Below are 13,388 nucleotides of genomic sequence, written 5' to 3' on the forward strand. Positions count from 1 at the left end.
TTAAGCATATGTGTAATATTAATATGTTAACCATATATGTAATATATTATTATATTATTATATAATGATGTATAATGTATAATATATATTATATTGCATATATAATATATTATATATATAAGATATTTATCTTAAAGATGATTTACCATCAATAAGGTATCTCATGTCAAAATCAATCCAACAGAAGCTACAACCTTAACATCAATCCAACATTAATCCACTAGAAGGCCACTTGGGGGGCTCTTTCCATCTAGCCACTTCTCCTTGGCCTAGGTTCAAGGTAACTTTAAAATCCCCAACTCTACTAAAAGTTGTTTCCAAAAATATATCGCATACAAACTACAAATTAGGATATTGAGACAGAGTAGAAGGGTATCCATCCCATGAATCTTTCCAGAATATAGCTTCGACTTCCTTATTACAAATCCAGAAAGACCATTATTTGCTCCTTGCACTCCTCTCTTAAAAGTAATCCAAACCACGGATCCACTACCTGCCAAATTGTACCAAGGAACATATCTTCCTTTCACTCCCCCCAAATATTTGATATTGAGCATTCTAATCCATCTTTGATTATGGTTCATACCGCATCTCCAAAAAAGCTTAGCAACCCAAGCATGCCCATTCAAATCAGCTTGTCGCAAACCAAACAAACCAAGACCAGCATCCTTCTTTAACCTACACAGAAAATTGCATGTAGCTGAACTCTATTTGGAAGAGAGTAAATTACTTGTCCATAAGAATTTCCTGTAGAGGGCATCAAATTCCCAAATAAAGCTTGCAGGAGTAGTTTGCACAAAACATTGATAAAAAGGAATGGCATGTTGGACTAACCGCCAACGTTCCCCTTCAAGATTTGTGACATGGCTTAAGCACCTCCTGTGTTCTATAAGTCTAGTAGTTGTATCGGGCATTAAAAGGTCAATCTTTTGTTGCAACGACAACCCTAGCTTGTAACAAGTGGTATCAGAGCTTGGTCACAGGTTCAAATCTCCTCGGGTAATGCTGAGGGGGGATTGTTGGACTAACCACCAACATTCCCCTTCGAGATTCATGGCATGGCTTAACTACCTCCTATGTTCTAGAAGTCTAGTGGTTGTATCGGACATTAAAAGGTCGATCTTTTGGTGCAACAACAACCCTAGCTTGTAACATGGCATGGATCACTAATTTCAGGAGTTACTCTACCAATTGTTAAAAGTAATCTATTGGTCAGATACCCAGCCTTATGTTGAAAATTATCTAGAATTTCCTTCCAAAACCCCCCAAGCAAGCGATGAGACGAAAGAGGAACTTCAAGATAGACAAAAGGAGAGTACCAATTTGAAACCTCAAAATCCTAGCAATTCTATCTTGAATAACAACAAGGGTGTTGAAAAAGAAGAAAAAGTTTTTACCTTCATTAATCCTTTGTCTAATGGCTTTCAAATATATATCCAGAGCCCTCTTGAAATTGGCAACCTCATTGAATCTGGTAGCCCCCATCAACGCAATCTCATCCACAAATTGAATATGGGAAGGAGGAAAACCATGACCCCAATTCACCCCTAAATCAAGCCTTGCCTAACTTGACTTGATAAATCTTCGCAATGCTTCAACCATTGGAAGGAAAAAATATGGGGAAAGGGGGTCACCGTGTCGAAGGCCCTCTAGAAGTACCAAATAACTTTGTAAGCTCACTATTAATAAGAATTGCAAAGGAGAAGGAGGTAATACAACTCATCACCTAACTAGTCCACTCAATTTAAAAACTAAAATCAGCCAAGACACTTTGCAAAAAGTTCTATTTGACCCTATCATCTTTGGCCATATCCAATTTTATGAACATAGCCTTCTCTTTAGAAATTGTCATAGAGTGCCCAGACTCAATTGCCATTATAATTCCATCCAAAATTTATCTTCTAGCAATGAAACCACCTTGCTATTTAGATATCAATATATTTAGCCATGGCTTGAAACTTTTTGCAATCAATTTTTTGATAACTTTATAAGTCACACTACAAAAACCTATAGGTCTAAAAGTATCAAGAGAATTAGCTCCTTTTTTTGGAATAAGTGCAAGAAATATAGCATTTAAAGCCTAGAGCATTTGCTTGTTCCTAAAGGATTCCTACGTTGCCTCCAATAGATACAACTTAATAGTTTCCTAAAATTCTTAGTAAATTCAATAGGGAAACCATTCGATCCTAGAGGTTTACCCTTTACACCAAATACCATTGCTTCAATAACAGATAATGATATAGGTCGCATGAGGTCCTCATTTGTTTCAATGGTGACTATGGGAGCAATAGAATCAAGCACAAGCCCATTCGTTCACATTGGTAGGTATAGAGTCCTTAGTAAACAAATTCTCAAAATAATTGGTGGTTTCTTGGGTAATCTCCCCAAGGGAAGACAAAGAGGCCCCTCCGAGAAAGCAAGAGAAGTGATACAATTCCCATATCTTTTGTCTTCACTATATTATGAAAGAAATGTGTTTTTGTCACCCTCCTAGAGCCAACCCATTTGTGTATTTTGCTTCAAGTAAATCTCTTCACAAAGCTCTCATTCCTCCAAATCCTTCACCACATCAACTTCATCCCTATATAATATTAAGATAATATCTTTAATATCTTTATTAAGATATTATCTCCTTAGTTAAATACTTTCTATAATGGTCAACTACTTGTCTGTAGTCCGTCTTTCAATCTAGATAGGAATGTTTCATATCCTGTCTCTTTTGTCTTCATTCCAGATAGGAATGTTTCCTATCCTATCTTCAGTTTTGTTTCTAATTTCGTCTTCAGTCTACATCGTTTCTTTTAGAAACAACGTCCTTGTAAGTCTTTATAAGGAACACATTTGTTGCTCTGTTAATCAATCAATCATTTGAAAATCCGTTAATCTGCCAATTCTTGAATCTTGTAACAAGTGACCCATGTGTAATGGTAACAATTTCACTAGCAATCACATGTTACATAAGATGAGGCTTCTGAATGTAAAGTATTCTGCCATTTACTTTTGTAACATGGTATCAGAGCTAATACTAATTTTTTTTGAAAAAAAAATTATAATTTCTTCTTGAAATTATTTGTTTAAATTTTTTCAAAATTTATTTTCAGTTGATTTCCTCTAAAACCCGCCTAGGGTTTTCTGCCTGAGAAATCTCGAGCTAGGGTTTTGCGACTCCTCCCTCTCTGAAAATCGAGATTTCCTTTTGCAAAAACAAAAAAAAAGTTTGAATTTGGTGGTCATTTTTTCTGTGCAACTCGTGATCGTTTTTTTATCAAAAATCTGGCAAAATCATGGTCGGGACTAGGCCTTTTTTTCCCTCTGAAAATCATGACCAGCTAATCATGTTTTCAGTGGTAGGATTCAAATACAGAAAAACGATGACCATTCCTTTTGTGCAGAAAAGGGTCTGATAAACCTTGTGTTTTTTGTAGCACTTGGGCTCATTTTTTGTCTGATACAAAATAATCGGCTATCTTTGTCCATTTTCGAGCATCTCCTTGCAATTTTTTAATTTTTTCTACACTCAAAACCTCCATGGCCACCAACTAGATTATTTGCTTGAAACCCTAATTTTTGGGGTCAGAAAAAATTTTCTATTTGCATATTCTTGGTGGGTTTTTCGAGATCTCAAATGGGTTTGTTGATTTTCTCCTTAAAAATCATTTCTTGTTGTCTGTAATATGCAAGGTTGCATGAGATTCTGGGTTTTACTATTTTTTCCACAAAAACAAAGTTTTGTAATTGCAATCTGTTTTGAGTCATAGCACTCTTCTAGCAAAGCTTCTTGGTTTCAGCATTTTGGAGATCCAAGGAGGGTCTCAATTATTGCAAAATGTTCCGACATTCGTACGTTGACCATTAAGGGAGGGTATTAAAATAATATCTTTAATATCTTTATTAAGATATTATCTCCTTAGTTAAATACTTTCTATAATGGTCAACTACTTGTCTGTAGTCCGTCTTTCAGTCTAGATAGGAATGTTTCCTATCCTCTCTCTTTTGTCTTCAGTCCAGATAGGAATGTTTCCTATCCTGTCTTCAGTTTTGTTTCTAATTTCGTCTTTAGTCTATGTTGTTTCTTTTAGAAACAATGTCCTTGTAATTCTTTATAAGGAACACATTTGTTCCTCTGTTAATCAATCAATCATCTGGAAATCCATTAATCTGCAAATTCTTGAATCTCGTAGCAAGTGACCCATGTGTAATGGTAACAATTTCACCAGCAATCACATGTTACATAAGATGAGGCTTCCGAAAGTAAAGTATTCTGCCATTTACGTTTGTAACATATAAATGATTAGATCCACCTCAATTCCTAATTTGGCAAGTAATACCATCAACTCAAGCCTAAGCATTTTGTTCTGCTAGAAAGATGAACCCAAAACCCCATTTATTCCACCTTTTAAGCTTGTACTTTACATGTTGCACTTGCTTGATGAGCAGGCTTCCCCTCATTCCCCTAGTGTTGCATAAAATGATAAGGGGATGATTCTGAAAGCCACATAAGCTAAGATTCAGAAGAGAGATACTTCGACAGTCAGCTTAGTAGCAAAAAGCTTGATCAGCCAATGATCAAATCCTCTACAATCTAAGATCTTTGAACTAGTAATCCAACTGTCCACCATCAATATGCAAGATACCAGAAATCTATCTAACCACTCAGCTATAGCCTCCACTCTGCATCTTCTATTATCAAAGTAAACAACCCATTGGAAGGTTTAACATCCACAAGCTTCAAGAATTTAAAAATATTCCTTAGAAGTCCAACAAATGGATTAAACCCAAGGTCTCCTCCCCCCACCCCTTCTAAACTAGAAAAAGCATCAATCTCCTACCAACTGTTAAAGTTGAACTAGAAATAATATAAGAATGCAACCATTAAAACAACTCTTGAGAAAAACAGATTACACTTAACAATTTTATTCTGGGAAAAACCCTCCTACTCAAGGGAAACAACCCAGCCCCACAAAAATGATCGATTTATTGAGAAACTCAAAACAATTACAAATCTCTTACTTATGATTGAACTCAAGGCTTAGTCAATCAAATAAGCTTGATTATCAAAACATAAAAATATAGAGACAATAATAATGGCTTGATGATCATATGTAGATTATCTTAATAATGATCCTTATTACAAGTATGAATATCTATAAGCTTTAAAATTTACTCTACACAAATATACTAATGGAGAGAATACATTCAACTTCCTCAATTGAATCACAAAAGGAAAGACCACTAAAATTTCTTCGAAGAGTTTTTTGATTAACAAATATATGGAAATAAAAATCACAAAAGGTGAGAGAACACCCATTACAAAGCCCCACTGAATTCCATAGAGCCAACGTTATTTCTTGAAACCGTTATCAAAGCTCCACGTCTCCATAAACGGTCAATGCATATAAAACATGACAGCATAAAGACAAACCCACAAACAATAATATAACTTGGATGAATGACTTTATATCACCAAGATGACATGTCATACAAAAGCCACAAGCCACCTTAACACACAATCGAATATATTGCACGTTGACTCAGCAAAGAGAACAATAGAGATAAGATGAAGAAAGTAGCTCTCAATCATTATCGTTGATGAAAATAATAACCATGAAAAGAATCATCTCAACTCTCAAATAAAATAGTGAGGCTCATATACAGTAAAGTATATCTACAAGAATCAAAAACATGAATGAAATATAACCAATCCATCATTACAGATAAATCTCAAAGAATCAATGCAGGCATGAAGATTTATATCACAGCTACTCATAATTCAACACGAAGATCCAAAGTAATACAGAAGCAAGAGTAGAAACAAATCGTATATATAACCAAAGAAAGGATATTCTCATAAGATCAGTTGGAGCATAAACATTAGTAAGAAGAAGATTCTCGCCAAATTCACTACTTGTGGTCACCAAAGAGATAGAAGACCTACTAGAAATCCACCGGAGTGAGACTAGCGTATGCAAATCTCACAAGCAAGCCATACACCTTGAACTACCTTGAGACCCGATGCGTTGACTTTGACTCCCATGCCAAATTTTTGATGCCTTATTGAGCATACCATCAATAGAGAACTTGGATTCCTCAACAAAGACAACATCAAAAGAATACAAACCAATCGACTCTTGAAAGGATCACTACCCAATTTCACCTTTTCTTGATCTTTCTTTCTAGTTGCCTTCAAAATCTTTTTAGGAACACCTTTTCTTAAGAACTTTTTGATAAATTCCCAATATAGACAAAGTATCCCTACTTTTACTACCCACTTGAATGTCTTTCTCTACATCAGGCCCAAAGCAAATAAGATTTGGACCATCTTTTGTTTCATTGTCTCCACTTAACCTCAATTCTCCTAAGGTTCCCAAGGGGACATTTGTGTCTATTTGCATGCCTAAACTTCCCCCTATAATCCAACTTGAGAATTATTGCCTGATCACCAACTAGATTCCCTCTAGCCAAAAGTTGTTGGCCAATATGCAAATTTGCAGTGAACCCATCAAATTGATCCAAATCATCCAGAACATCAAACTTATTGAAATCTCATCGGGTTATTGAAATCTCATCAAATTGCACGTCATGAAGGGTCTCTTATGACCTCTTCCCTTTTACGAGGTCTTAACCCAAATGAATCACTCCTTGTCTTCCATCATAGGAGCCTTCCCTTTATCTTATTTGGGAGTTGAATTAATTGGCCCACTTGTAGAAGTCCGTGTAGGTTTGGATTGGGACAAGTCTATAGCAAATATTAATATTCATGGTAGATATGGACATTAGAATTCCAAAGTTTCATAATCAAGCTATTAGGTACAACTAAATTTCCACGGAATCATGTAAGGGTTTGCTCATATCAATTTCCATGCATACACAAGCATAAGCGATTACCATTGTATCCATAGTTTGTCGTAAAGGGCCTACTAGCTTGCCACGATTAGTGCAACTAAGTTGAAGATATCATTCCTCCAAAACTCCAAAGGGAACCACCAGAGCCTCGCCTATACTAGCACCCTTGATGGAATATCTTTTGTAGGCTTAAAACCAACATGTTATGGCTTGATAAAGAGTCCAACTTGTTTATAAAAATAGGGTCCCCATTCAAAAGCCCTATTTCTTCCCAACTCACACAAAAAACCCACCAAGAAGAAACCATTCGCAGCTCAATCACTTTCATTTCTCCTTTCAGATTAAATGTAAGACAAGCTCATGATTTCAAGAAGGCAAGACGTAGCTAAATCCCATAAACTTGTAAACAAAAGCATGATTAAACAAAAAAAGCAATATCTTCCTCAACGGACCCAGGAGGAATCACAAGGGGTAGCTTATTACCACTCTTATCCAAGAATTAAGTTACTTACTTAGGGCTAAAGTCTACAATGAGAAGAGTTTCCCCAATATTAGTGCTAAATGCACTAAAAAAGGGTTCTCATGCATGGACGTAGATGGACGTTCTCATGCATTGACATTGAAGGACCTCGCCCATTCAAGATATCCTTGAATAGCATTCTTAAACTACTAAAGGACCTCTACTTGTATCCATGCATAGCCGAAACACTCAATCAATAAATAGAACTCCCCCATGGACACAAGGAAGTCGAGAACACAGTATATCAAGGAATAAGGCACACAACCAAACCAAAAAAACCAGCCACTGGAACAAAAGAACACTATCCAAAAACATAGAAGTCTCGCTCAAACAAGGATCCCAAACAAGCAAAGAAGCACAAGAATGAAAACTCCAGCCTACTACTATAAAAGAAAACCTTTGCCATTAAGGAACGGCACTCCCCTAGCAATGCCACCTAACTTGCCTCCCACTTTCAATCACAAGGCGTAGAAATCTGATTTGAAACTACAGGTAGGGTTTCAACCCCAGTCGACAACGAACAAGGCCACAAACGCCATCGAGTCATCACTCTTCTCCATAGCTCTCTCCTTAGGTTTAATATTTATTTCTAATACTAATTTCATATTTTAAAATTTCTTAATGTCTTATAACTTTTGATGTTACTTGCACATACATCTAATCTATCATATCACTTGTTGTGGGGGTTATCAAGAATGCAAATATAAACTCTCCACGCCATAGAGAGATTTATAAGATTTTTAATAGCATGTTTGATCAAATGAGGCAAGTTCATAATGGAAATCTTAGATTAAAAATTCTATAAGAATATTAGGTTTGTTGCTATTAAGAGGTGGAAGACAGTAAACATCATCTTCATATAGCTACTATGATCTTAATCACAAGTTGCACACGCCTAAACCTAGCCAACTTCCTTTTGAGGATCCTGAGGTAATAGAAAGGTGTATGGAAGCACTATATAAGATGTATAGCAATGAAGAGGCATACATACATCGAGAGAAGTGACTTCAATTTTTCGATCTTCATGGTCCTGCGTTCAACAAGCCATAGGCTAAGTCATTTAGAGCCATATAGCATTAAAAAAACCATTGAATGGTGGAATTATGTGGAAAGGACACAAAGATACACTAAATTTAAAGCAACTTATTACTCACCTGCTCTCATAGATTGTCAATTCCTCTCTTGTAGGGATTAATTGGTCCGCTTATGGATTAATCCGCACAATAAGGAGGAACAAGCTTAACTCTAAATGATTAGTAAAGCTAGTTGAAGTTTACACTCCTTTGGAACTTTAAGATCAGTCAATCATCAAGTATCAACAAATTCTAGCAGCATGTTAAGATGTTGATCTTTAAGATGTTCGGCAGACTGACAAGGTGTACCTAGGATAGGTTGGGCTTCCATTGGACAAATCACTACTTCAGCCAAAGAGTGACACAAAAATTCTTTTGATATTTATAGCCTATATGAGGCATACTTTGATATTTATAGCCTAGTAAAGCTTTCCATTTTGAGGATTTAACAATGAAATTGAATTTTATGGCTGTTATATAGCTGTAGTGGAATTAAAATATTTATTTTTTAAAAATTAATTTATTACTACTTTATTTTGTATATGCACATTTGCATTGTATTCTCCCCGATGTCCCCCTCCCTGGAACACCATGGAACACAGCTGATAGGCATACCCAGAATGTGTGCATTGTACAGTTACCATATTTTTCCTTTTCAAAATCAATTTCCCTGAAAAAATATTGCATGACTTCTAATTTCATTTAAAATCACACTTGTTGTACTTGTATCTAAAATTGAAGTAAATTGTATAAAAGAACATTTTAATTCTGAAATTTCAACTCTTCCAGTTTCTCAACCTGGGGTCAAACACCATTTCTTTAACACTCAGTCTATTCCCAAGCATAAGTTTGACTGAATTTTGGTTGAACTTTTTCTCCAAAATTATTTTCTTTTTTGAGTAACATGTTACTAAAACCATTAGCAGTTATAAATGATTCCAAGACAGAAGAACCAGTATTCTTATCTGAAATACATGCATTACACACTTTCTTGCTTCCTGTGATGGATGTAAGGTTGACTGCATGATGGACAAGAAAACATCACCTTTTTCATACAATTTCCCAGCCCAAATATAGCTCCCTCACCAAAAAAAATTAAAAATCAGAAAATAAGATTTATAGACTCTCTTGGATGTCAGCCATCGCCTCAACTTCTTCAGATTAGAATTTCCACTGGTGACTTATTCCCTCCAGAGCCTTTTGAATACTATAGCTATACACATGCTTCAAAGGACTACATGGCCCTTCAAAGTTAGGCTATCTGTCACTCATATTTCTATTAATAAAAAAATCATCAGGATCATGAGTCAAATTTGCCTCAGCAAGCCCAAGGGAGAGTTAACTAGCAACCTAGCAAGTACTTCGAAAAATTGAGAGAACAAAATTTGTGCAACATTCTGAATTTTATAGGCAACAACAGCCAGTCCTTTCAAAATATTAAACATATTCCATGAAACAATAAACAAAAATATTAGCATGCATTGCATTCTCACAACAAGAGAGCAGCCCGTTTAAGCCACAGGACCCAGATGAATTGGTCACAACTCAGATGACATGTCCCAGTATTTGGAGTGTGAAGTGCAATTTCGGAGAATAAAACATGGGCCATTTTTAATGCGTAACCTGTGCCCATCTCTGCTCAGCAGTAGCTCACAGCCTCGGTCTGGCACTATATAAGGAGCTCCAATCAGAAGTTTCCTCCAGCTAAACTAACACAACTAGAGGGAATCCATTCTGACAAAGTGGCTCCACAAATTGTCTTCTGGTGTTTTCTAATTAGATTTGCATACCAGGTGTATTAATTTTCCAATAGAAAACGCTTCCCATGATTTTATCTTACTATCGTTTGCAACAAAAACATTTCACACCGAGCGTAAAGTACACAAATACCGCAGGCTCTAAGCAATGTTTCCAAAAGCATCCGTGCACAAAGTAGAAAAAACTTTTAAAGAGAAACTTCCCAGACACAAAAATAATAACAATAAATGCAAAGCTGAGTTTGAAAATGTTAAAATAGCTCTAGAGCTTTTTATGCGAAAAACACAAGTACCTGGTTGTAAATCCTGCGGATTAGTTTTCTTGCGTTTCCGCGCCTCTCTCAAGGGTTTATACTTGCGCCTTTTATCTATTACTGATTTCAAGTGCTTTTTAGCAAATTTTCTCGTGTTTTTTCCTGGCTTTCCCATCAGTCCTGCTCTTCAACCCTAAAATCCAACAATATATCGATCTTTCGATTTCCAATTTTGAACCAGAAGCTTGCCACAATATATGAGCTGCGAAAGATTCAAATTATATCGGACAATATTGCCAAATACCAGAAAGGCTTTACATGAATCAGAGCAGAAAAAATATTAACGGTAAATGTTAATCTCGACTCAATAATATAGATTAATATGGTTAGAAAGGCTTCGTCTTTGCCTAGTTGCATACAAATAAACTCACTTGTTTGATCTTTGTTCTCAGGGTTCAGTAAGCTGAAATATGAGATGGAGTTAAAAGCTTATAAAACCCACCAAATATAATGATCTGGCTAATAGGGGCAATTAAAAGAAAACCCTAACTTAAAACAAAGTGAATATATAAATTTTAACTTATGTGGTATGCAAATAAGGGTGTGGTCCGATGGAGGGGGGCTTTATTAAAAAATTGAGTTTACACAAATAAGAGTGATCTTAGGAGACTTTATAAAAAAAATCAGCAAGTACTCTAGAGATTTATTAGGATTATTTAAAGTGGGAGATCCTATGAATTTTGTAGTGGAGTTATGTTTAAAATATTTAGGCCCCAAGTGGCGGGTTTATGATTTTTATTTATTTTACCATATTCAATACATTTACTAAATAAATAAATATGTTAAAAAAATTATTGACAATAATTAGAAATTGGTATATGATTGAGAAGTGGCACAAGAAAAGCCTAAGTTGGTGGGGCAATTTCTAGCCCCCCATCTTTTCCACCCGCTCAAATCTACACCCTAAAAAGTAGAGGCACCTACTTTTGAGGAGAAGATTTCAATTAATTCTGTAGCAAACATTTTTTTGACTTCGTAGGATCACTCACTCCACAGAAATAGATCCTACAGCCCTCCGTATGGGACCGCACCCTAATTCACGGTATGTTGACTCCCTCTCCAATGCACTGGTATGAACTATTACCTATTTAGGATGATTTTAGCTAATTAGCATTTAGCTTATTCTAGTTTATTCATTATTTTATATTTATTATTAATTCTTCAAAAATAGAAAATAATAGTGAGAACTTTTCATTTCTTTTGAAACCGGAACTTTTACCTTGAGGAAGTATTTTTATATATGTATAAATTGATTAATTGTAAATTTTTGTATTGAGTTGGTTTCATTGTTTTATATAATTAAGTATTGATAGTATTTGTTGTAGGCTATATATTAATGATTAAGTGGTTAGTATTTTTTTCAATCATTTTATATAATATACATGTGAAATTTTTAATTATAAAAAATTATTTTTCTTGATGGTGATTGGTTCACGTGTTTAGAGTCTTATTAGTGGTTTTTATTTAAGAAACATTAGACCTCTTCACAATTTTTAAAAATGAACTCATAATTGTTAAAATAAATGTATGAATTTGAATTTTTTTATCATTTTTTTTTTTTTTTTTTAAACATTCCTACTATAGCATCTTCAGGAAACTTGGTAATTTTTCTTGGACGTGGCTATCCTTCCACAAAAATGTACAATTGACCAATTTTGAAAAGATCGAAAACATCGTAAATTTTTTTGAAAATTTCAATGTATAATATGCATAGTTTATAGTTAAAAACAACAAAAAAATAGAAAAAAAAAATCACTATCTATATATATATATATATTTTTTTTTTTTTTTTAAATTATTTTTTTTTAATTTTGAAAGTTTGACTTTGCTTTGTCTTCAGTACTTTTTTGTAGGAGATTAGCTTGTAGCATTCTTCTTTGCTTCAATTGTAAAACCTTAAATTTTAATAAACCATAAAAATTTATTATAAATAATATAGTAATTTACTTACTTTATTTATTTATTTTAATGTGATAGATATGAATATTCTATTTTAATATGAATTTAGAAACTTACTATTACTAATTATTATATTATTATATAACATATATATTTTGTATGTTTACACATAGTGTGTAATGTAATGTTTCTATATTGTTTATTGTATATCTATATTAACTTAGAATCTTTCTAAAACAAAATATACAAACTTAAAATATATCTATTAATTTGAGATTTTTGCATGTGGTTTTTTAAAAAAAATCGGTAAACAGTTGAAGCCTTATATTATATTAGATAATAATAAAAAAATTTACAAGTTTCTCCTTTCTAACGGGCACTAGTAGGAAAGAATGGAGTAAGAAAACCTCTAGTCTAGCCCGGGACCTATGTCCTTTATTATACATGAAATAAAAGGGGCAACCATAGTGAAAAAGAAGATTAAAGTATCATTGTTATGTTTAGCATAATAGTTATGCAACAAATATTATTAGAGAAAATAATCCAAGAGCACCCAGAGAAATGCAACCTTTGGGTAGGAGGAGGAGACTTACTAAAAAGTGAGAGAACAATAGCATAGGCTAACCACCAAACAGAGTTAAGTGTTAATCAAAAAAGAGATAAAAGCAAAGACTATAATAGAGTAATCTTTTATGGGAAGATGCTTTCAAAATACTCAGTCTGATAAGTGAGATGATCCAAAAAATTGTTGGTTAGAGTCAAAACAGAATGAAGAGATAGTAATCCTTTCACTGAAATAAGTTTTATTTTGATTATAGTTTATATTGAAGTTAATTAAAGTTAATGTGACAATTGTGTTCTATACTGGTTTAGAATAGTATTCTTATTATTGATTATATTACTAATAGCTATTTTGTTATAATGTTAATAGAGATTTCATAATAGCCTCTAAAATCTTTGAATATTATAAAATGATTCTATA

General features: G+C 34.1%; 1 protein-coding gene across 6 annotated transcripts in view; it reads right to left on the bottom strand.

The window, feature by feature from the left end:
- Positions 1 to 11,000, bottom strand: part of LOC149580259 (nucleolar complex-associated protein 2-like) — a 65,488-nt gene extending 54,488 nt beyond the window's left edge. For 4 of the 6 annotated variants that reach the window (XR_016353459.1, XM_089790119.1, XM_089790113.1 and 1 more), the window contains exons 1-2: positions 10,879 to 11,000; positions 10,487 to 10,709 (exon numbers count right to left, since the gene is read on the bottom strand). Coding sequence is in view for 5 of the 6 variants with exons in the window: in XM_089790119.1 (XP_089646245.1) it covers positions 10,487 to 10,622 (136 nt within the window). In the remaining variant the exon portion in view is untranslated. Of the gene's footprint in view, positions 1 to 10,486; positions 10,790 to 10,878 lie in introns of those variants that run through there. The other 2 variants (XM_089790122.1, XM_089790116.1) reach the window with 1 other exon arrangement.
- Between the last annotated feature and the right edge of the window lie 2,388 nt (positions 11,001 to 13,388).

Source organism: Cupressus sempervirens, chromosome 1 (genome assembly GCF_028749045.1).
Source record: "Cupressus sempervirens isolate cs-2001-9-10 chromosome 1, ASM2874904v1, whole genome shotgun sequence".
NCBI classification, from domain to species: domain Eukaryota; kingdom Viridiplantae; phylum Streptophyta; class Pinopsida; order Cupressales; family Cupressaceae; genus Cupressus; species Cupressus sempervirens.